Raw genomic sequence first — 26,079 nt, 5'->3', positions numbered from 1 at the left:
AATGTGTACAAGGTTTTTCTCTGAGTGGTGCCTGTGGAACCACACAAAGCAGCATCTCCAGGAACTCTGAACTCACCTGTCCTGCAGCATGCCACGGACCTGGCAGTGCAAGACAGACAGACAGACAGACAGACAGACAGAGAGGCTAATGGGTGTTGAGGAGGCAGGGATTATACAGGACAGCTTCCAGCTTGTCGTGCTGGCAATCTTTCCATAAGTTAAACACAGAATTAATTAACACATGAGCCAACACACACATGGCTGATCCCAAAGAACTGAACACAGGAGTTCAAGCAAAAACTTGTCTGTGATGTTCACAGACCACATGACACCCAGAAGAGGGAAACAACTCAGAAGCACGAATAAACACAATGTGGTGAAATTACACAATGGAATAGCATGTAGTCACAGAAAAGAATAAAACACAGACATAGTCTATAAAATCTTGGATACATCACCTAGAAGAAATAAAGGCCCAGGTCACAGAGTGTGAGTTCACATACATGAAATCACCAGGAAAGACAAATGCACAAAGATAGCAAGGGTATGAGAAATGTTCTAGAAGTAGATGCCATGAGATTCACACAACACTGTGAATCTGTAAAATGCCAATGAATCATACTCTTTGAACTGGTCAAAACTCTAGTAAAGAGAAAAGGTGACAAAAAATAGTGGTATATTCAATGTACATTATATCAATATAAAACTGAAGTATGTGACTTGAAGGTAGGGATGAGATGGGGAAAGATGAGGGCGAACTCCAGAAGGGATTACATTGATCAAGATGCACTGCAACCATAATCTAACATGTAGAATCAAAAACTCTTTGTATAACTATTTAAAATAAAAATCAAAGACAAAACCGGGCACTGGTGGCTCATGTCTGTAATCCTAGTTATTCAGGAGGCTGAGATCTGAGGATTGCAATTCAAAGCCAGCCCAGAGCCAGGCACTGGTGGCTCACATCAGTAATCCTAGCTACTTAGGAGGCTGAGATCTAAGGATCGTGGTTAGAATCCAGCCCTGGGTGGCAGAGTCCAGGAGACTTTTATTTCCAATTAATCACAGGAAAAGCTGGGAGTGGTACTATAGTTCAAGTGGTAGAGTGCTAGCCTTGAGCACAAAAGGTCAGGTACAAGGCCCAGGCCTTGAGTTCAAGCCCTAAAACAGGTATAAATAAACAAACAAATATCAAAATAAATAAAAATAAAACAAAATAAGACCAAAGAAAATGGTCAGAGCTGTCCACAGTGCTGTCTTCCCTCCTTCCTCATCTCCTTCCTCATCCCCTCCTGCTTTCCCACACCTCTGGCGGGTCGCCAGGCTCTGGCGGGTCGCCTTGGAGCAGAAGGATAAACCTAATGAGCCCAAGTGTCAGCACAATATAAATTACGGCAAGGGGGGGAAAAAAAGCAACAACTTGATGCATGGCTGAGGATCTAAAAGAGGAATGTCCACCATTGTTTGTGATTATGGATCACATCACAATCTAATAGCAATTTTTATTTAATCAATAATTTCCATGCTCAACAGACAGCCCTGTTACACTGAATCGACAAGCGGGTACTGATAGCGTCCGGCCTTGTTATTAATCTTTCCTCTGCTGGCTTATCAGGCCAAACTACTATACAAGGCGCCACCAAGATGGATTTTAGAAGCCACCTTTCCCTCCCCCATCCTTCTTCTTTCCTTTCTCCCTCTGCTCTGTCCCCTTCACGGAATGCAGACTCTACATTTATTTGCCTAACTTGGGGCTCGGGTAGCAATTAAAAAAAAAAAAAAGCAGCTCACATTAAGTAATTTTACAAATCAGTAGGACCTGGCCCACTGCTCAGGGTTTGCCATTATAGACTAATAAATCATACATTCTCTTTGAGTTGTCAATCGCCACAAATGCTTTGTACAAGCACTGGCATCTGTAATTCCGTAAAGGCTTTTCATCTTGAAGTAAGATGCTCTGGACTGATAACAAGAATAATCCCCTCTTGATCAAGGAAAAAAAAATAATAAATCTGCATTTTACCAATTAACACAGCTGCCAGAAGCCAAATGGCTCAGTACCGAGACTCCACGGAAGTTTATCTCCCCTGAACATGAGGGGATGTGGGGTGCGGTTCCTTCCCCTGTTGGACTACTTTATCTTGTGTACAAATGACACCAGAACTTTGCCCTAGCTTAAGGCAAAGCCACCAGGAAGACTGCTGCTTAGCACCCAGAAGAGCTGGCCCCCCTCTGGGAAGACCTCACTTCCTGGGACACTGGGAGAAGGGGCACCATGTCCACCATGCAGGTGTGTGATGATGGAGTTACCCACCACAGGGAATCCTGGGGCTATCATTGAAGATCTTCCGGCTGTTTCCTCAGCCACATCAGGAAGACATTTTTGTAACATGAGGCTATGTGTTCCTAACTAGGAATTAGGGCATAATCATATTTTTAAAAATGGGATTAAAAAATGGAGAAAATATTTTCTGGGAGGAGAGAAGGCGAACACTCGCACATGCAATAGGGCACTGCCACCTACTTTGTGGCACAACCGTTTTTTATAATGGACAGACCTGGAAAAAACATTGTTGAGTGAAGTTGGTCAGGCCTAGAAGAGACAAAGCAGGTAGGTTCTCTCTCATATGTGGAGTTAGAGCTAATGTATAAATATTCAAATAAAAACATAAGGGCCATATGCAGGAATACAAGAACATATTAATAAAGTATGGCATACGCAGGGGAGAATTCCAGTGGTGTGACTCCTCTGAACAACTCACTCACAGCAACACAGTGAATACCCGGAAGCTGGCACTGAGATGGGATGGTCCAGGGAAGGGGGAGGATGAATGAAGACAGGAAGGAGCTGGGAGTGGAATGCAGTCAAAATATGCAATGTCTATCCTATGGAACTAGGAAAATTGAGGGGAGGGGTAAGGTTGGGTGAGATGAATGGGAGCAATGAAAGGGAATGACTTCGATCAAGATGCACTGTATTCTCTTATTAACTGACATATGGAATGTCAGTTTATACAGCTACTTACAGATAATACAATATAGTAAAACAAAGTAAAAAGGAACTCAAATACTCATAAAAATACCTCCAGAAAGATATGACTCTGTTGGCATTTTTCTGAAGTATATTCATATACTGGGGGAAGGGGGAGGGGGTGAAAATTTTTTAAAAAATGATAATAATCCCAATCAAACCATCACTGAGTGACCCTAAAACCTGACTTGCACTATAAGTATCTTCTCCAAGTTATCAGAGGTAATTCTCTTCCCTAAACCCTGATAAACTGACTTGACAAGACTATAGAAATTCAGGGTCCTGAAGGAATCACATACAAGAGAGGTATGGGGTATGCTGGGCAGAACCAAATCCCAAGTACTCCGCTGTATAACCAGGATATTTCTGACTTCCCTTAGAGAAGAAGCAGCCCCATTGGGTGCCAAGTCTGAACTGGTGAAGCATCCAAACTGTCTTTCTACCTTAGGCCTCATCTTCTTGTTCTACCATACCATTCTCCTCCTCTCCCTGATATTTTGCAGGGCTTTGCTAAGTGCAGCTTGAGATAACTTCCTAAAAGACCTCTGTGGATCAAACCACTCCTCTCATCCCAAACAGGTCAATTTTAAGCTAAGACTTCCAACCTACAGTTCCATCCTTGCTCTGTATTGATCTCCCACTCCCCTTTCTGCATCTACCTGCAACTTGAGCCCTGCGTCCAGAGGCACACTGCAGGCCTGCCATCTCCACATGACACCCCACCCTCCAACCCCATAGCACAGAACACAGCATCCTGCACCATATTTCTAACCCAAGGAAATATCAATTTCTTTTTTTGGGGGGTCCAGTCGTGGGGCCTGAACTCTGGGCCTGGGCACTGTCCCTCAGCTCTTCAGCTCAAGGCTAGTGCTCTACCACTTGAGCCACCGCACCACTTCCGGCTTTTTTCTTTTTTGCTTATGTGGTGCTGAGGAATCAAACCCAGGGCCTCAGGCATGCAAGGCAAGCGCTCTACCACTGAGCCACCTTCCCAGCCCCAAGGAAATATCAATTTCCTACTTTGAACTCCCACTGTTCCCAACACCTCCCACCAACAGTCTTTCTCTGTTGAAATTCACCTGTTTGTTCAAGACCCTGTTCAAAACCAACCTCTTCAAGACATCTCCTCCTCCCCCTCCCCTCCCCCTCCTCCTCCTCCTCCTCCTCCTCATCATCATCATCATCATCAGCTTGTTTGTTACTTCAACCAACTTCCCCCATGGGTTCCCTTACCTAAGGGCATCAACATCATCAGCTCTTGTTCTTTCCCAGGCCCTCCATCCTGACTCCCTAGTCTGACCTCCATTACTATGCCTGCAATTTTACTATTGGCCACTAGGTGGTGGCGATGCATAGTAGCAGAATTGGCAGCCTACACTGGAAGCATCCTGGAATTAATCAAAGGCACACTAATTTCTCATTAAATTTTCATTAAGTCACACTTCATCTGTCCATTCTTCAATTAATTGGGTTTAGTGCCATGTTACATGGGTTCAATTTTTCCTTAGGTTTGAATAAAACTCTGTGGGGTTTTCATAGCACATAGTATGACATTAAAGTATCATACTGAATCCTCCCAAACAAAATATAAATGAATAAAAACTCATGGAGAGAGTAGAATGGATGTTCTGTGCACTTTGCAGATGAGCCACTGGGGCTGGGAATACTGGGTGACTTACTCTGCAATGTGAAGGAATGAGATCTCCAACACAACATCCCCCCCCACACCCCCATCTCTGAAGACAGAAGGTCTTACTGCGGTCCAGGCAGGTGAGGGGTGAGGACAGGTGCTTGGCTTGAGTTCAAAACCCCAGTCTACAACATGATCTCTGCAGAAAAAGCCACCTTCAGTTCACCTAGAACGTTAGTTGTTCTTTGGGGAATATAATTTTACCCATTGCAGTATTTGGCAAATCCCAAAAAAGTGTCAGCATCCGTGAGTCATCATAAGAATCCTTTCTGTTCCTAGAGCTCTGGTCTGTCAGGGTGGGAGTCTGACTCCACGGCAAGTCCACTTGCTGTGACCCCAGTGATCACATCTGACTGGCTCTCCAGGGGCAGCAAAGAGACAGGGATGGATTTACTCCATCGAGCAAAGTGCCTGCCTGGTTCCAGGCTTTGCTGAGGATATATGGCTGTGGTTACGATTCTGTCTTCAGGCCTTCTTCGGTTCTGAAGAGAAACTCTCAAAAGTATATTTAAGCAGGACTCTTTCTTTCTTTCTTTCTTTCTCTTTTCTTTCTTCGTCGGTCATGGAACTTGAACTCTGGGCCTGGGCTCTGTCCCTCAGCTCTTCAGCTCAAGGTGAGCACTCTACCTCTTGAGCCACAGCACCACTTCCAGTTTTTTCTGTTTATGTGGTGCTGAGTAATTGAACTCAGGGCCTCCTGCATGCAAGACAAACACTCTACCACTGAGCAACCTTCCCACCCCAAGATATTCTTTTTTTAGAGATTTATGGATAGATAGACACACACACACACACACACACACACACACACACACACACACACACACACACACACACACCTATTTCTCCCCACATACACTGTAAAAGGTTAGCACAGGCTGGATAGCTGGTAGCTCACACTTGTAATCCTAGCTGCTCAGGAGGCTGAGATCTGAGGATCGCTGTTCAAAGCTAGCCTGAGCAGGAAAGTTCAAAAGACTCTAATCTCCAATTAATTACAGAAAAAGTCAGAAGTGTGGCAAGTGGTAGAGTGCTAGCCTTGAGCAAAAGAGCTCAAGGACAGTGCCCAAGTCCAGAGTTCAAACTCCAGGATTGGCCAAAAAAGAAAGAAAGAAAGAAAGAAAAGTTTAACACAGTATGAGAAACCATTCTGCCCCCAAAGGGGACACATTTCTGGTTGTCGTGATGGGGGAGAAGTGCCACTGGCATGGGGGGGAGGGGGGGAGGCGGGCAGAGGCCTAGGATGCTGCTCTGGTGCTGCTCAATGATTTATAAGGTGCAGGGAAGTCCCCACAGCCGGCAGTAATCCATCCCGGGGCTGAGGCTGTGACACCCAGCTCAGGGGCTTCACTCAGAGGAGCCTCCAGAAGGACAAAGGGGCACCAGGGTATTGGCTGACACAATGGAGACCTGTGGAGCAGTACAGTTCTTCTCTTGGAGGGTTGTAGGCCCTGGGAGTCTGGTCAGGGTCTTCAGGAAATTATGACTTTCATGCTGACATGACAACAGGACCATCACCTGAATACCAACCTATCCAGGTTCTGACCAGGGACAGGAAGACAATGCCACAGTGTTTCCTAATCCTTAACCTTGCCCCTGGGAGGAGAACCACTAACATTTCATCCACAATGGATTCTTAAGCAAATTCCCTTAACCATTTTATGAGGTATAAACTACTAGTTCACAGAGGAAATTAAAGGCCAAAGACAATGGGACATATTTAAAAAGGGGAGCAAGCCCCATGTCTGTGAGCTCTGAAATCTGTACTGTATTAACAGCCACAGGATAGCAGAGAAGCAAAGGTACCCTATCAAATCAGATACTATTTTTTTCTCACAAATGAAAAACAAAAAAAAGCCAGGTGCTAGAAGCTCATGCCTATAATCCTAGAGCATTACTCAGGAGGCTAATATCTGAGGATCCTGGTTTATTATAACCAGCCTGGGCAGATAAATCCAAGAGATTCATTTCCTATTAGCCACCAAAAAGCCAGAGGTAGAGATGTGACGCGTGCGGTAGAGTGCTAGCTTGAGGGGGAAGAAAAAAACCTAAGGGATATATCCCTGAGTTCAAGTCCCAATACCAGCACAGCAAACAAAAAACAAATAATGATGATGACAGCAATAATAATGACAATCAAGCCTCAAAAGTTTACCTGTATGATTTCCTCTGACTACCTATTGTCTAGAATCTTCTTCATGACACTGGACCGGGGCCTTCTTACAGTTGCCCCCCTGAACATAAGATTCAACTCCACAACAAGAACTTCATTACATCCTGAACAAATCCCAATGGATACTTTTTTTTTTGGGGGGGGTGGTCCAGTCGTGGGGCCTGAACTCTGGGCCTGGCACTGTCCCTCAGCTCTTCAGCTCAAGGCTAGCGCTCTACCACTTGAGCCACAGCGCCACTTCCAGCTTTTTTTCTTTTTGCTTATGTGGTGCTGGGGAATAGAACCCAGGGCCTCAGGCATGCAAGGCAAGCGCTCTACCACTGAGCCACCTTCCCAGCCCCCAATGGATACTTTTTATATCTCTTTAACTCCTCCCCCAACTTGGACAGCCAATCCTAGGGGGCCTGAATCTCACTTTTGTAATGGGACCAGGCAAAATCAAAGGCTGCAAGCCCCACATGGCTGTCTCCAGCCCATCACATGACCGCCAGGGCATTCTCCATCTGATGAAGAAATATGGACCAAATAGCCAATTTGCTAACACTGGATCCTATTGTTTCTAAGAAAACAGATTGTGGCAGATACCCATGCTCTGGGCAAGGACATGTAGATGAGGCATGGGCCATGCTATTGGTGACCATGACTCCCTCTTGTCTGAAGTGGGCTAGTACCCATGATTCTAGGGGACTGATAGGAAAGATCCATGATTAAACCTACAGTATCATTTAGAAGCAATCAGAAACAACTGCCCGCATGGAGATTTTGATAAAATCTATACTATGGTTGAAAAAATGGAAGCGAGTAAAAAGTATACACATGCTGCCCCTTCCTGAGGCACGCCCCCCCCCCCGGCTACTGCACCCCTCCTCCATCCCTGACCCAAAGGAGAAGCGAGTCCCAAGCAGATGCCAGTCAACATAGCATTGGAGGAGAAGCCTGTTTGCGATTTCTATCCTGAGGGTTTTGACTAAAAACTGAGGTACAAGGTGGCAAAATATCTTATCTGAGCCCCATTCAACAGATACACACCAAAGAAAGGAGGCGGGCAGGGGGCAGGGGGCAGGTCTGATGTTGGTGTAGAGATCTCCAGTGTATGAAGATTCATAGTAAAGGAGCTTTAGAGTGAACACAAAAAACTCCACAGAGGCCAACAACACCCCAGCTCTCCTCTTCCCACCGGACCCTCACTAAGAACACACACCTAACACAGGAAAGCCCGAGCAATCATCCAGGCTCTCTGTCTGTTTCCCATTAAGTCTACTGCAGGTGATCTCTGCTTGGCCTTCAGCATTAGGGACAGCATTTATTTTCACGGCTGTTTCACAGTATGATAAGTGAGGGGGAGGGGAGGGGAAGAACATTCCAGAAGGGTCAAATGGTTCCAAGGAGGTCATTCCAAGAGTGAGTACAGAGATAAGGTTGCCACTCAGGATTCCAGTGGGCCTGGGAAGACACTAGCAGTGGACCACACAACCCTGTACACTCCGCCCCTCCCTCCTGCCTCCCCCAAGGCTCTTTCCATGGGAAGGATTTCAATGCAGGTACAACCCTGTCAGCAACTTCACAAAACATCGCCCAGAAGACAAAATCATCTAAGGGTAGCTTTGATGTTTGTAGTGCTTAGTCTAGATTTTATACGCCATGTTTGCAAATAATTAGAGCAACTAAATTAACTAGCGACTCCTTGTAGAAGAAAATGAGATCAAAATCTCCATTCCTTCGTTTGAGGTTTTATGTGCATATAAGACTAATTTCTGTCTTGAATATAAGCCCCCTATGGCAACTTAAACCCAATTTCCTCCTAGGTAAAGATACACAATGCAACTTTAGCAAAGGGATCAAAATTAGATGGACATTTAAAATGCAAATTTAGGGCCATGGTATGAATGTGAAAATAATGTCTTCACATTCAACATCTTCCTTACATTTCTATGGATACACCAATTCTTCACAAATTAGATGGGCTTTCTTCATGTCTGAATCTTTGATATTAAAAAGAAAGACTGTCAGTTTTACATTGTTAATGTATGATGTTTCCAATGATAATAAAGGTGATTATGAACGTATTCCTTGAATAAAGGAAAGTCCAGTATGCTATTAGAGCTCAAAAAGGAGAATTTTATTTTTTTTCTCTCTTTTTATTTTTTTGTCAGTTGTGGGGCTTGAATTGTGGGCGCTGTCCCTGAGCTCTTCAGCTCAAGGCTAGCAGTCTACCACTTGAACCACAGAGCCACTTGTGGTTTTCTGAATGGTTTATTGGAGATAAGAGTCTCACAGACTTTCCTGCCCAGACTGGCTTTGAACCACAATCCTCAGATCTCAGCTTCCTTAGTAGCTAGGATTACAGGCATGAGCCACCAGCACCCAGCTGAGAAATTTTTTTTCTTTACCTTTTTTTTTTTTCGGGGGGGTGTCCCTATACTGGGACTTGAACTTAGGCCTGGGCATAGTCCCTTACCATTTTTGTGCAATGCTGGAACTCTACCATTTAGGGTATAGCACCACTTCCAGCTTTTTCCTGGTTAATCGGAGGTAGTCTCCCAGACTTTCTTGCTCTGAGAACTTTAGATCTCAGCCTCCTGGGTAGCTAGGATTACAGACGTGAGCCACTGGAGCTTAGCAAGAACAGGAGAATTTTTACCATCTTGCTTATAAGACACAAATGGAGAGTTACAGTGACTTGAAATGCCACCTAGCCATAGGTGGGAATGAATGTGTGATTATGACCACATACATCCATCTCTGAAGTTCATCCTTACAGGTAGAAGACATCACACCTCCTAGTGTAATAGCTAACTGATGGCCATCCTGCTATAGGTAGAGCTTAGGAACAAAACCACTTTGCTTTCTGGGAGACCACTGGGAAGAATAATATATGGGTTCTTTTTTAAACAGAGGAGATTACAGAAATTGTGAGAGAGAGGTAGAGAAATACAAGGAACAGGTGGACAAAGGCAAGGTGATTATGCTAATTTTCTTCTTTCAGGTCTCAGCAGTTTGTATAATGTACATTGTCAGGCAGAAGCCATCACCTAGCAAGGGTAACTATACTCTTTTTTTTTGTTTTTGTTTTTGTTTTGGGTCCAGTCGTGGGGCCTGAACTCTGGGCCTGGGCGCTATCCCTCAGCTCTTCAGCTCAAGGCTAGCGCTCTACCACTTGAGCCACAGTGCCACTTCTGGCTTTTTTTTCTTTTTGCTTATGTGGTGCTGAGAAGTCAAACCCAGGGCCTCATGCTTGCAAGGCAAGCGCTCTACCACTGAGCCACCTTCCCAGCCCCGGTAACTACACTCTTAAGTGCACATTTCTCTTTGTTTTTTCTTCATTTACTCATTAGATTTAGTGTACAGAATTTTGCTGTTAACAGAGCATTTTTGATTTGCTAAATATGTATTTCTGAATAACTACTCAATGATTTAAGCCATGCTGTCCCATTCTTTGTATTTATTAATTCTCTCTCTGTCTCTGTCTCTCTCTGTCTCTCTGTCTCTCTCTGTCTCTGTCTCTCTCTGTCATTGTCTCTCTCTGTCTCTCTGTCTCTGTCTCTCTCTGTCTCTGTCTCTCTAAGCCTGGCAAGAACCAGGCACTGATGCCTCATACCTGTAATTCTAGATACTCAGAAGCCTGATATTTGAGGATTGTGTTTCAAAGCCAGTCTGAAAAGGAAAGTCTATGAGACTCTTATCTCTGATTAACTTCCCAAAAAGCAAGACATGGAGCTATGGCTCAAGTGGTAGAATATTAGCCTTGAGGGGAAAAAAAAAGCTCAGCTCAGCACACCATCCAGGCCCTGAATTCAAAATCCAGGATGGATGCACACATGCACATTCCTGGCAATGAGAAGCACAATGGCTCCGTTAGTAATCCCAGCTAATCTCCCAGGTAGGGATAGAAGGATCACTGTTTTGAGACTCACTATTGTGAGATGCTATTAAAAAAAAAAAAAAAAAAACAAGCAGAAAGAACTGGGAGGTTGTTCGAGTTGCAGATTATCTGGTTCACAAATGCACTCAAAACTCCATTACCACCAATAAACAAACAAATAAATGAAATTTAAAAATAAAATACAAAGCCACACAAAACATTGGCAGAGACCATTCAAACCAACGGATACGGGTTTCAAAGAACCTGAGATAAATTTGTACTGAGTGTTGTGTATACCGCAAGTGCTTCAACCAGCAAAGAGTAAATAAGTGACAGACTTAATTCTAGTACAAAATTAAAATAAGAGTGTCTCCGATTCAATCAAGAGGACTGGTTGACCTCATAACCCGTGCTAAAATGAATACCTCCAGGAATAGTAAAAGCAAAACTGAACACTTTGAGACCATTACAGTATAAATTTCAGCAACATCTTCAAGTTTAAAAAGATGTCTAGCTGGGCGCTGGTGGCTCGCGCCTGTAAATCCTAGCTACTTAGGGGAATTGAGATCTGAGGATCGGGGTTCAAAGCCAGCCCAGGCAGGAAAGTCTATGAGACTCTTATCTCCAATAAAGCACCAGAAAACCAGAAGTGGCACTGTGGCTCAAGTGGTAGAGCATTAGCCCTGAGCTAAAGAGCTGAGGGACAGTGCCCAAGCCCAGAGCTCAAGTCCTACAGCAAATAATAATAATAATAACAAAAATTCTACCATTTGTGATGCAATACACAACAACAAAAGCAAAATAAAGAGTCCAGCTAATTTTAAAGTAGGAGAAAAATGAGGACTTCCAACTTATTTTGGGATTTTAGAAGATGTATCTTTCAAAGATACTTGCATCTTGACAAGTTGATAATAAATCTGGTCATAATCCAATTTTTTCAACGTTAATTTTTATGTTACTACCAATTCTTCCTGCTTTCTTGTTCCTTTCTCATTTTACTCAAGCCAACAATCAATACAATCCAAACCTGGTTATCTTCACAACTTTGGGTAAAGAAGTAAACTGACGGTTAATTTCATACTAGCTTGAGATCAACTACACCTCATTACAGTTATCTTGCTGGGAAGAGAAATTAATTAAAAAATGTCCATGGCAAAAGATGTCCCAGTAGCTCTAAACTAAGAATTACCCCCACAGAGGAGGAGAGAGGCTAGAAATAACAGGGAAGAGAGGGGGGAAAAATGAATGGTGCTTATCTGTATGGAAAGCACCTTTGCAAGTGTACCCACAGTGAATTACATGGCGTATATGATGACCTGAGCAGGGCAAAGGAGCCCAGTTCCTAATTCTATTCTTCAACTTGGTGATTTGCTAATGTGAAACACATGTCTCTCTTTTGCACCAAGTTCAAATAATGCTGGAATTCTAACCGTGCAGCTCAGCGACTGAACCAGAACAAGGAGAGAACTTGTCAGGATTTAAGAGCTTTCTGCAAAGCCCTTCAATTGCAGCTGGCACCCTATTCCACAGAAGGATATCAATTATAGATAGCGACTTGCTTTCGCGGGCCGTCGGGACTGTCAGACGCTCCATAGACAACCATGAAGAATCATGAATCTTTCTATTAACTGTAAGCGGGGCAGGGCGGGGGGGGGGGGGGGATAAGAACTATAAATAAAACAGTGTATTGCAATGGTTTAACACCTGGCCAGTAAGTTGTAGACAGCATAAAAATTAAACTAAATCCCACAATGTCTCCTCTCCAAAGAAAGTCATAGGAACCCAAATGGGCCCTGATCTCTGTCCCTAAACATGTGGCCTCTGAAACTGATACTGATTCCATTCCAAAGTGCCCAGGTAGACCTGAAGTCATTATGAAAATACAAAGCACTTACCCTGCACTAGCCACCTTAAGGCCACTAGATACACTCAGAACAGGGAAAGTATGGGAGTGGCCAGTAGCAGACAATGGAAAATCAATTTAAACACCCAAATTTGGGGTTTCCATCCTTTAGGTACCAGCAAAACAGGTGGAATGCAAGCGATACCATCCATACTTCATTTCATATTGTTGCACATTGCGATTTCTAAGCATTCATTTAACTTTACTTCCTCATATAATTTAACTGACTAAAATTGATATCCTAAAGGTAACATATTAGATTTTCTTCTAAACCTGACATGAATTTCTCCTAGCTAATTTAGAATAAGAAGATTCCACTAAACATAAACTCAAGTTTGCTAGTTTGAAGGACACTCTGCCACTTGAGACATACCTCCAGTCCAGCTTTTTACTGGCTATTTTAGAGATGGAGTATGACAGACCTTTCTGCTCAGGCTAAGTTTGAGCTGATACCCTTCAGATTTCACCCCTTAATAAAGGAGCTTCTATTAAGACAGTCAGCAAGAATAAAAGGTCATTAAATTAGTAATATTTGTATCAATTTAAAAAGAAAAAAATATATTGTTTTCTGAGAAAGATTTCAATATAAGAAATCTGTACAGAAGTGGTGCTGTAGCTCAAGTGGTAGAGCGCTCGCCTTGAGCTGAAGAGCTTAGGGACAGCACCCAGGCCCAGAGTTCAAGCCCCACAACCAACAAAAAAGAAAGAAAGAAAGAAAGAAATCTATAATTCTTCCTATACAATTCCAAAGAAGTTATTTTCTGAAGACATGGAAGAAAGGCCTTGACGATGTCATGTTAAATTCTCAAGGCATTACAAATAGATATCTCTCAAGCAGGCAAGCTGTCTACCTAGCTCTACCACAGAATGGCTAAAGCCACAAGCTCATGCAGCCTATGAAAGATGAGAAAAGGGCTTTTGATCATTTCCATGTTTCACCTAAATAGAAGAGGATTAGCAAGAAATAATCAGCCAGCCTTTGTGGTTCATATCTATAACACTCGCTACTCAGGAGGCTGAGATCTGAGATAGTCTCAGGGCAGAGCTAGCACAGGCAGACAAATCCGAGACTTTCATTTCCAGTGAGCCAGCACCTCAGTCCTGGGCTCAAGCCTATATCTACGCGGATGTTCTGCAGGACTCTAAATTCCCTTCCAAGTCTGAGCCAAAAAGGCTGCACTGGCCTTAGAAAGTACCAAGTACCAGGAAATTATGGGAAAGGTCATGAGGGGGTGGGTGGGCAAGGAGGTTACTACACTCGGAACTGACCACAGGAGTGCAACTAAAAGACATCCAGCCACACAGAGGCTGAAGCCTGAGCATGAACATTCAAGCCAGCCTGGGCAGACAAATCCAAGAGACTCTTCCTTCTGATTAACCACCAACAAGCGGGAAGTGAAGTTCAGGCTCAAATGGTGGAGCGCCAGCCTTGAGCAAGAAAAACTAAGGTACAGTACCCAAGCCCTGAATTCAAAGCCCTAGTATTGATAAAAGGGAAAAACAAAACAAAACAAAAGACATGTAGACCTGGTTTGGTAAGAGAAAATGTGGTTCTCAATCTGATCATTCCCTGTAGTTTTCAAAAACATATACTGATAAAGACATCAGAAAACACATACAATGATTACCATGATGAGAGGTTTACTCTGGAGGCTATAATAGATCAGGAGCCATTTGTGTTAGGACAGGCTACACTAAGAAGGGGTTCCTCAGGCTGAGGGTATGCAGGGGAGGAGGGAGGAGAGGAGTCCCACCCCTGCCTCTACGTTTTCTTTTCTATTTTTACAGTCTTGGAAAGGGGAAATAAACTTGGTTAAAAGGTTAATAATAATTCATGTCCAGCTTACTATTACTCAAAAACCATCAAAGTCGCTAACTCAAAATAGTGTTTTCTGGCTTATAAGATCAGAGTCATTACACTCTCCATTGAAGACTTTATTGAATTTTACACTAAGCTTTAGCTGACTGCACAGGTCAAACACCATAGCTTGGAGTTTTCTTTATTCTCATAAAGTCATAAAGCCCTCTCGACTCTGCAGTGCTCCGAGCTCAGGAACTTGACTCTGCCAGGGTCAGAGAAGCGAACCTCAAAACGAAGGGTCATGCGGCGGGAAGCCTGGATGGCTGAGCGCCAGTCACTCACGTGCACCAGCTGGTCCTGGGTGTCGAACTCCCGGGCGCAGCCCTCCCAGTGGCAGTTCGTCTCGTAGATGACTTCAGGCTCCTGCTTGCTCTCATCTCTGTCCCCTTCCTCCTTGACAAGAGTTGTTCCTTCTGGTTGCTCCTGGGGGGGGGGGGGGGGGGGGAGGGGGGAAGGGAGGCAGAGGGGAGAGAAAATCAGAAAATCAGAAAATCCAGTAGAAGGAAGAGAAGAAGAGAAATAAAACCCTGATTTAGATTTGTCTTCCTTCTAAGGCAATTTTTTTTCAGGTGAAAATAAAACAGAAGCTGGGTTTTGTGAATCAAACAAAGCTAACCTGGAATCCTTTGTGTGCGTGTGTGCGTGCGTGTGTGTGTGTGTGTGTGTGTGTGTGTGTGAGAGAGAGAGAGAGAGAGAGAGAGAGAGAGATTTCAAACACTTGTTTAACTTGAGTTTCAAAAAAGGACACTGACCACCCTTTCTTGACAATAGCCTATAGCAAAATCAAGATGAAAAAGCTGAAGTCAATCTGATTTGCCCTGAAGAGAAAGGTTGCAAAGAAACCAAAATGGTACCTTCAAAATAAACAGAAACAAAATAAACCCCAAACAAAACCCCTAAAAGAAATTTGTGTGTGTGTGTGCGCATGTGTGAGTGCGCGTGCGTGTGTGTGTGTGCGTGTGTGTGTGCGTGCGTGTGTGTGTGCGTGCGTGTGTGTGTGTGTGTGCGTGCGTGTGTGTGTGTGTGTGTGTGTGTGTGTGTGTATGCTAGTACTAAATCAGAACTCAGGTCTTCGCGTGCTTGCTTGGCTTTTCCCCTCAAAGCTGGTGCTCTACGACTTGAGGCACACTAGAGGAACTGAAGCTCCACTCTTTTTGCTGGAGATAAGAGTCTTGAAGATTTGGTTGCCTAGACTGGCTTTGAACCTCAATCCTCAGATCTCAGACTCCTGACTAGCTAGGATTATAGGTGTGAGCCACCAGTGTACAGCAAGAAATAATTCCCCAAAGGCTCATCTTTTCTATGTTGTTCAGTTATTTTAAATCCTTTATCCCCATATTAATTATTCTTCCATTTTTGTAAATCAGGGAATGGTTGTACTTGGAGTTCTGTTTTGCCCAAAGTTGGAGCTTACGAGAGGCCCTCTGGACTTTCTGGAGACAGTGCCCTCTTGGATCAGCCTCTGGTTTCCATGGATATACGCCATGGTCTGAGGCCTAGGAGCCTCAGCACCTAATGCTCCGCAGTGTGTTCTTCACAGTAATGCCATGCCATTCAAAGTGTCTCCAGAACTCTGGGGCACAACTAGGTATATAGAGTTCTACCCTATAACCAGACGATAAAAATCATGTACGGGATACAAGGTATAATCACAAAATTAATGTCTAGCAAACTGTAGGAAGGAAGGTAGATTTCAGAATCTTTCTCACAGAAAGGGAAATCTGGGCTGAAGCATGCTGAGATGGAGAGACTACTGTAGCCTAGTGATAGCAAAGTCCAGATCCTTAGAGGTTAAGACTCTCCTCCAGCCTCTGTCACTGGTCTACAGCAAGCAGAACTCATGGGATGGATTTCTGGGCACAACCAACACATTTCTTCAGGGAAGCCAGAAGATCTCAGGGATTAGAAGCAGAGCCCAGAATCTAACCAGACTCTGGTTAGTTGTGCCTCAGTCCGTCCTGGTACTCCACGCTCTCTAGCCAAGTGGGAAATGGGGGAAGGGGAATGAATGGAAGCTTAGGAATGTTAGCTTAGTTTCTGCCAGCAACTCCAGCTGAAGGGCTGAGGCTGCTCACATCTGTGGTTAAGTGCATCCAGCCGTGGGCTCTATGAACTACAGTTCAGCCAACTCCTATGCTATCTCAACTACCAAGAACACAAACACTACCACCCAGCTTGACCAGTGGTTCCTGCCTGCTTCTGAGCTAGGGCAATCAATTAAGTCCCTCCATCATGAGTCCATTTTCAAAGACATTGAATATGGCCAAGGCCATACATAGCAGGTAAGAAAAATGCTGTGAACAGACTCCAGGCAAACAGCGAGAGCTGTTCCCAGCATGGAAGGGATGGAAGTAAACCTACACAGCCTGAGTGTCCTACCTGCTGCCCGCGTCCTCCTGGACTGGGGAGGTCTTCATCTGGCTTGATCTTGGAGCGTTTATTATGCAGGGGGTCACCAGTGCTGCTCACCGCAGACTCACTTGTGGGCTTGTTCTGCTGATCAGATTTGCAGGAGCAGAGACAAAAGTTTGGTCAATAAATGGGGACTTAATAAAAACCTAAAACTGAGAACCAACAAGTGTATTTGTGTCAGAGATTAAGAAATGTCACAATCTTCCATAACACAGGAGAGTTTAGATAATGTGATCAGAACTGGGCAAAACATTCATGAGGCAGTTCCTTTATTTCTAGAATTCTATTCATGAATATAAATTCCCTGGGCTATTTAAAGGCTTAGAAGAACAGGGCTAGGATCGTAGGTTTTAACAGAGTCCAACAGTGATTTCACAAGTTCTAAAGTTGGGTAGGAGATCCAATACAAGCCATTTGTGACACTCATTAATTTAAGCATCCACAGTCTTCCCACCACATTGTCAGGGTGGCAGTAAGAAGGAAAGATTGGCATTGGTTTCCTCCTCCCCGTGCCTAAAGTGGCCAAATCCAGCAATGTAATTACATGGTCAATTTGTCACCAACCAAAATGCTTTAGAAATGACAACAGGTCAGGGTATGTCCTGATCAATTATTTGGTGTGTGTGTGTGTGTGTGTGTGTGTGTGTGTGTGTGTGTGTGTGTGTGTGTGTGTGTGTGTGTGTGTGTGTGTGTGTGTGTGTGTGTGTGTGTGTGTGTGTGTGTGTGTGTGTGTGTGTGTGTGTGTATTGGGGCTGGAACTCAAGGCCTTGCACTCTCACTTGGCATTTTCACTCAAGGATAGCATTTTATCACTTGAGCCACACCTCCACTTGTGCTGGTTCTTTGGAGATAAGAACCTCACAGACTTTTCTGCCTGAATTTGGCTTCAAATTATAACCCCTCAGATCTCAGCCTCTTCAATAGCTAGGATTACAGGTGTGAGCCAACCAGCACCAGGCCAAATTATCTCATTGGTATCCATGAAACACACAGCTGTGGCACAAGACATTCTGGTTTAATGGGGAGCATCACTATGTAGCACGTTCCCCCAAACTGAACAACAGAACTCTGGGTACCAAGATGGATCCCAAGAATGTCATGGTTCCAAGCCAATATGGTGGCCAATCCTCTCCTTCACTGACCAAGATGATTCCAGAGCATGGAGCTACTCTTCTTACCTGTGAGGACTCAGAAGGGCCGGAGCTAACCTGGACTGGGTTCAGGACCGTAGGGATTCCTGGAACAGGCCGCTGTGTGGGGAACGTAGGGGCAGGGTGGATGAGTGGAGGGCTATGGCCAAAGGCAGAGCCCAGGCTCTGCTGTCGGCTTAGAATCTGCTGATGCATGTGAAGAGAGACAGGTGTGGATGGATAGGTGAAGCTCAAGGCAGGGCTGTACACAGGGAGACAAAAACAATTAAGTCAATAAATAAGATTAAAATTAAAAACTTCAATTAGGCAGAAAGTAGGGTCAACTATATAGTATCTGGAGCACTCTACCTATGTTGTTACCATCCCAATCCATATTGGGGTCTTATCAACGTAAATGAGAAAGTAGAAATTATTACTGTCGAACATTTTAAACCTTTCCAAGAGAAAGATGACCATTGAAGGGTACATGCCTGTAATCCCAACACTGGAGAGGGGAAAGGAGGGGGGAGGGATGATTATCAAGAGGAGATATGCACACCTAGGCATCCAAGCCCACAGACCTGAAGTATCAACTCAATAATAACTATTTATTGCAATAACAAACTCGAGGTGAGAAGGAGGATGGGTGACTACATGCTTTATAGGACTTCTGTGGGCTCTAGTTCCTTCTGAGCATGGAGCAATTCCTTCATCTTAGTTCCCATCACACACTTTCATATGTCTCCAGATCTTATTACAAGAGGAAAGAAAATCAATTGGTTAAATGTGCTTGGAACACTGTACATGTCATATCACTCATTTGTTTGTAAAGATGGAAAGCTCGCTTCATCCAGAATGCCACCTAAAGAATTCCCATCAGCGCCGTCTGCTTACGAAAACTGATGGATTAACCTCTCTCCACGGAAATCAGTGATCAATGGACTCAAGGACAAATATTCCAATGGGAGAGCCTGGCTCCCTCCTCATGCTAGACAGCATTCAATGCCCATTACAGTCCATAATGCCTGCTAATGCCCCCTAACGCCTCCCCGTCAGCCTGTAAAATTATGCAGCGGTGTTTTCTGGAAGGGAGGGTACTACAGAAATATCCCAAACCTGCCATAGTGCTAAATTATTCTTCAGGTTTAAGAACCAAATCCTCCTAAAAGCCTGTATACCTAGCTACTCGGGAGGCTAAAATTTGGAAGGTCACAGTCCCAGGACAGCCCAGTCAGAAAGACTCCATCTCCAAAATAATCAGCAAAAACCCAGGCTGAAGTAAGTGGCAGACCATCAGCTTGTGAGCAAGTCAGTCAAGTTTAGAGTACAAGGCCCTGAGTTCAAGCCCCAGTACTAGCATTAAATAGAAAAAGATTCTCTCAGAAGAATAAAGGATTCTGGAGGACTTTTGCCCACGGCTTTCAAAAAAGACGTGGGAAACTAATAACTACATTTATGGAAATTTTAAAAAATCAGCGAAACAAAAAGTATGTATATGTATCTTCCTATCCTGCTGTGTTAATACTCAAAAAGAATTAGGATTTCTTATAGTGTCCTAGATAGAACTCATGCAAATTTCCAATCTGGTGAGTTAATTGGTACTATTAAGTACATTAACTGAGAATGCAGTAATTATAATAACGAAATCCCAGTCACTTCAACCCCTTTTTAAAGTAATAATTCCAGAGACACACAGTTCATTATAATGTGATTCCACATTTTTGCCTATTTGATTACCATACACAGAAGGTACCTTCAGTGGGATTATATGACTATTGTTCCTCCACAGAAACTTTCCTTACAATAGCTGGCCCATTTAAGAATGAATACCATTAAGAATACCCTAGGAGAATTCCACCAGGCTTTGAGTAACTCTCCTTTCATTCCACATTGTATTTCCTTAATAAAAGGAAGCAGAAAACAGTCATTGTTCACAGGAAATTAGGGAGAAATCAGTAATAATACTGTGTTTCTGCACCACTATAAGTTTCTGTCCAGATTTCTGAAGGCTATAGTGAAGGATTACAGCGAGACTTAGCTAAGGTAGCTGGCTCGGATGATTGATAGAGCATTAATCAAAAGATGCATATCTGCCTCGGAATTTGTTCCCAAGCTTTCTCCTAATAGCTGATTTCGTGTTCACTGAGCTCTATGCCAGTTTGTCCAATTTATTTTTCAGTGTACAAGTCATTCATCAAAAACCAATGATTTAACATGCCCCCCTCCTTTGCGTGAATGGATATTACTAAGTGTAAGGACCTTATTCTATTCATTAAAGAAACAGAAACCCAAAGACCCCATTTCATGTATAATTACAATGGCAGGCAGACTCCACAGGGACCTCCACATGTTTGTCCACAGTTCTGGGGGCCTCAACTATCCAGAAGGCTCAAAAAGGGACCCAGAAAGTCACTGACACTTCTGATCCAAGAAAGGGTTCACTCTGAGACTTTTAAAGCCAGGACCTGCCAGGTACCTGTGGCTTATACCTGTAATCCTAACTCAAGAGGCTGAGATCTGAGGATTGCAGCTCAAAGCCAGCCAGGGAAGGAAAGTCTGTGAGATTCCTATCTCCAATTATCCAGCTTTAAGTAGAGGTGCGGTTCAAGTGTTAGCATGCCAGCCTTGAGTGGAAAAGGGAAGAAACAGCACCCAGGCCCTGAGCTCAAGCTCCAGTACCAGCATATGCTAAATCTTAGAGACAGAAACAGACAGAGCTTGGGGGTGGGGGCAGGGGGAGAGGGAGCAAGAAAAATAAAGTGAATACTTGATCAGAAGCCACAAATGAACACATTTCAAGAGGCAGCAAATACTGTTGGTTTTTTGGTATAAGCACGTGACATACATCTAGGATAGGAATATTTCTAAACACATGTAAGAGAGAACAGAACCCAGGACTGGCCTCCCTTCGCACTTTTTGGGGGTCCCAAGCCCCCTGGTCCTCAGGGTGCTTGGTTCTGGGTTAGGAAAGATTTCAGCACTATCTGTAAATGTCCTCTTTGGAGACTGCAGTATCTGTAGTAAAATCAGATGAGCAACATACTTTACAAGCCTCATCATCATTTTAGACTGCCAGGGAAACGAGAGCACCAGGGATTTTCCACATTCATTTCTTATTCCAAATGAGCCACCACACTTTTCCCTGAAGACATGGACTCTCAGACATACTATGATGCTTTGTCTCTGCCCAGAAGAGCCGGCCCCATCCAGCTGTGCTGACCACGCTCCAGATCACAGGGCTGCTGAGAACTGAAGAAACTAAAGCCTTAAATCTGTGATCTGGCATCAAGGTCTCTCGATCTCAGGATGCTGCCTAGAGGATGCTCAGCCTCAATTGTATAAGGATGGAGCATAGAGTGGCTACAGCTGGACACTACAGGTAGGACGGCCAGGACCACAGAACAGCATTCCTGCCACGCCTCCTCCACTCCTGTCAACTCTTCTGGAACTCTAGGGAATTCTCAGTCGGCCCCACGGCCCAGCAGAGGCCTGCTCCCTAACAAGACCTGCACACTGGTATTTCCTGTCTGCCTCAACTAGAATGTTTAGCCTCCAAAGCTTAGCACAAACTGCATTCCTTCCATCATTTGAGTCCCAGCTCAAATGTCACCTACTCACAGAGGCCTTATGAACCAATATCCCCATAAACAGGAACTATGTATACCTCCTTGCTCTTTAGTTTTCAAGTTTTAGTGATGTTAGGATTTGAACTCAGGGTCTTGTGCTTTCTAGGCAAAGATCCTACCACTGGAGTCATGTCCCCAGACACTGCTGTTATTTTTTAAAGGGGTCTTCAAATTTTGCCCATGTCAGCCGGAGACAACAATCTTCCTTACGGCAGGGATTGCAAGTGAACACCAAGACATCCAACCTGTTCTTTGTGGGATGGCCTCAAACTGTGATCAACCCATCTCTGCCTCCTGCATGGTTGAGATTATCAGCATGTACCACCATGCTCAGCTAGAGAATTTGATTCTGATCACAGCACAGAATACTCCCTGGTTCTATATTCCTTTCTCCATTTCTGAGCTGAGGTTCAGGTAAGCCATGCATGGTCCAGCTCAATTTCAAGTGAACACTGAGTCCTTCTCAGCACCCCACTCCAATCAACCACTATAGACACAGTGAGGTGAAAGAGCACACACTGGCTGTCACCTGATCAAATCAGCAGTGTACACTGAGTGGGCAGGGCTGCCTCCAATGGAGGCTCTAGGCTCCTTGCTTCTTACAGGGCCTTTCTGCAGAGGCTGCTGGCATTTCCTGGCTCAAGGTTCCATTTCACTCCCATCATCCCTCCCCTGCTAATTCTGACCCTCTGAAAGGACCCTCCCATTCCTTGGGACCACCCCAATCACCCAAGGCATACACCCATCTCAAGATCTACAGCTTAATCGTGTCTCCCAAATTCCTTTTAGCCTATAGGATGATCTAGCCCCAAGTCCTAAGTGTTAGGGTACAAACTTCTTGGTGGCCCATTATTTCACCTAGCACACTCAGTTGTCACTCCAAAAGAATATTGTCTTCCACTAAATGTGACCGTGAAAACAACAAATCTACAAAACACGATTCAAGTTAGTGTCAAACTTCACTCTGTAACAGCAGAAACTGAAGTTACAAAGAAAAAGAATTCCAAAGGTAAATTCTACCTGACAGAGCAGAAAGCACTCTAGACTAAGCAATAAGTACTCCTGACTGAGCAAAAAGTATTCTTCACTGGGCAGTAAGTACTCCAAAATTACTCCTGACCAACTTTAGTTTCCTGGTCACGTGAGTCAATCCACAATCTGGCTACAGCTGGGAAATTCAAAATGAAGTCTTTCCAGTTTTGGAGAAAATGGACCATGAGCTAGCAGCATTTCTACAGGTGTTAAGAACAGGTATGTGCGCGCACGCACGCACACACATGTGTGTCTACATGAGAGGAAAAGAATACAAAGCTTCCTCCACCTACCACACAACTTCCAGGTTAAGTTTCTGGGATAACCCTGCCCAAACTGAAATATAAAGACCCACACATTGCACGGGGACAGATCCTAGCCCTGACCTGCACACACGCACACTGCACTCTGAGTAGCTTTGGAAAAAAAAATACATGAAGCTTTCTATTATGAAGACACTCTGATCGCAATGGTAACCACACAATCTCACTACAGCCATGCCACTGATCAGCCATCTAGAATCAGTTAGAAATACCGTATACTAATATGAAACCGAATTCTTTTCTTCAAAATACAACCTGCTACTATTATCTTTTCTCTAGTTTTAAAGAAAAGCATTTCCCAACTAGCTGCAGCCTCCAAATTGAGATTTTTTTAATTTTTAATGCTTGTACTGAGGCTTGTAGGGCTTGAATTCAGGGTTTCTCATACTCTCCCTTGGTTTCTTTACTCATAGCTGGGACTCTATCACCTGCAAGCACCTGACTTTCACTGCCTGGAGGAAAGCATCAAATGATGTCTATCACCAGGTCTCAGATGGAAATCTAAGATGGACAACACACAGCTACCTTCCTGAGATGAAATACCTCGCAACTGACTTTCCCATGTGTAGAGTTTGTTTTTTTGTTTTTTGTTTTTTTCTGAGTTATACAAGTTCTGAGATTAAAAAAGAAGGACTTGTGATCTTCACCTGGGTCAACACGTTTGAGTGCATCTGACATGATCATGTTCTGAGTATGCCAGTGAGTTTTTCTGAATATCTGTTGCATAAATACACAGAAAAAATTCATAAATACATAAAAATACAAAGACCATGCACAGACTCAAGAACTATATTTGTTTTAGCCCTTTATCTCATGTCCATCTCTTTATTTCTACCTACCTCTCTATGTAGTCTGTAAAGTTACAGTCATGTTAAATAACTGTACATAGACTACAACTTCTGGTAAACCAGACTTATTCATCCATCATGTAGAAACTTCCCTTAAAGGGTTAATGGGCATTCTAATGACTCACTAAAGGTCTCCTTGATTCATTCATTCAGGAGCTACTTGTTTCCTAGCGTCAAAAGTGAGAAGACACGGGTGTTATAGGGTGCGACAAGCACTTTTTAGTGCATACAACCTTCAGAAGAGAAATAAATCTCAAACTACTACAGAGGGCTTGGAATGTGGCTTAGTGGTAGAGTGCTTGCATGAAGTCCTAGGTTCGATTCCTCAGTACACATAAACAGGAAAAGCCGGAAGTAGAGCTATGGCTCAAGTGGTAAAATGTTAGCCTTGAGCAAAAGAAGCTCAGGGACAGTGCCAAGGCCCTGAGTTCAAGCCCCAGGACTGGCAAAACACAAAAACAAAAACAAAAATGACTAAATAAACCACTAAATTTCAAAAACAAAAATCCAAACAATGACGACTGTTCTTTGAAAATCTCATTTGAACTTGGCACAAACGTGAGGTAGATAGTTATGGGAGGTTGGTTTGCTTGTCATTTTTTTTTTTTTTAAGAAATCGGAATGGCTATCCTTTAATATTTAACAACGTCCTTGAAAACTCTTAAAAAGGCACCATTCACCTTTGGCATTATAAATTAGGTGTGGAAGACATGTTTGTTTGGGGAATTCACAAGCAGGACTAGGTGTTTACCAGACAGAGGATATCGGTCAAGTTCATCTTCAGAAGACTCACGGAGCAAGTGGGTAAGACAGGAAGTCTCACTGGCCTCCTCAACTATAGAGGGATGACAGTACCTGCTACTTGGGACGTCACGGACAGCACGCACCTCCTGACCACCATGCCTCTTTTTGTCCATCTTTCACCCTTAAGACAGGTAGCTCTGCCCTTTTTAGAAACTTTGATGTTTCTATGCATCTTTCCATTCCCCACAGTCTACTGGTCTTACCACCGAGTTAGTTCTGACCTCTTTGCAACGTGAAACTTTGAAAAGCAATGCCCTGAAGTTTCTCTGGAAATTGGTAATAAAAATACCAATTGTGATTATAATTACTGCAAGAGGATATCACTTGCAAGCTCACCTTATCCTGGGTTGCCTGCTCTGCCACAGGGGCGACTTGCCAGCCTAACCTGTGAAGGATAGGTATTTAAAAGTGAGGCCAGCCACTGCCAGAGAGAGCAGGCAATGAAAAGGCTCAAAGACAAGAAAGGAAATGAGTAATCAGCTGGGATTATCTGAATGTCTTGAGGTTTCTGAGGTGAGCCTGCCCTTCCATCGTTCTTGAGAATAAAGAGGACTTCCCCATGTCAGGATACCGAGGGTCTTTGAAGTCCTGAACAACCAGTGGAGATTCAGTAAAGAACAGTAAAGATGGCACTGGAATCATCTGTGCACCCCACTCTAACCCTTAGATGTCATCAAAAGTAGGGATGGTTGGATAGAGAGCAAGAGGGACGAGAAATTAGAGAGAAGGAAGAGAGAGGATTGCTCGCATGGCCTTGGGGTTACTCAAGGACAGACAGGAACCGTCACTGGAGCAGCACAGACCTGTGGTAGCTCATTTCATAGATGGACCACTCCAGGTCAGCTCTCCTGCAGCCTCACCCAGCTAGAGGGATTCTGCCTGGCCACTGTAGATTCAGCAGTTTTTAATGAATGGTATCCATTCCCTTCACACTGATTGTCTTACCTAGGGCTTATAAACGGGAAGAATGTTCACAGCAGGAAGGGAGGGAGGGCTGGCACAGCAGCTAGTAGGAGAGTTGGCATTTGACTCTAAATGTACCAAAGACTTCAACACATACAGCTATCACTACAACGACTAAGTGTCTAAACTCCCAGTAGTTTGTACTAAATACTATGTTACAGGCAGAGTTAATGGCATCACTCCCTGTCTCCATATTTTAATGACCATACAAAATATAAAACAGCAGAAAAATAAGAAACAAGCAAATAAAAAAAAAAACATATAAAAATTAAGATTTATAATATAAATGCTAACAAGTGCCTGCCAAGGATTATCATGGTAAAATGAACTAGTAAAGAATAAAAATCATAGGCAGGCACCGATGGCTCACTCCTGTAATCTAACTAACATCTGTGTTTGCTGAAGAGCTAAGTTTCCCAAA

At 43.7% G+C, this 26,079-nt stretch overlaps 1 protein-coding gene across 1 annotated transcript in view; it reads right to left on the bottom strand.

Annotated features, from left to right (window-relative positions):
- Positions 1-26,079, bottom strand: part of Gli3 (GLI family zinc finger 3) — a 215,259-nt gene that overhangs the window by 49,428 nt on the left and 139,752 nt on the right. Inside the window, exons 7-9 of the mRNA XM_069998267.1 lie at positions 18,111-18,324; positions 16,900-17,013; positions 14,803-14,943 (exon numbers count right to left, since the gene is read on the bottom strand). Coding sequence (XP_069854368.1) covers positions 14,803-14,943; positions 16,900-17,013; positions 18,111-18,324 — 469 coding nt within the window. The remainder of the gene's footprint in view (positions 1-14,802; positions 14,944-16,899; positions 17,014-18,110; positions 18,325-26,079) is intronic.

This window comes from Dipodomys merriami, unplaced genomic scaffold (assembly GCF_024711535.1).
Source record: "Dipodomys merriami isolate MVZ:Mamm:240054 unplaced genomic scaffold, mDipMer1.0.p SCAF_104, whole genome shotgun sequence".
NCBI lineage: Eukaryota > Metazoa > Chordata > Mammalia > Rodentia > Heteromyidae > Dipodomys > Dipodomys merriami.
Note: the sequence above shows the minus strand (reverse complement) of the source record. Positions and strands in the feature narration are given on the sequence as shown.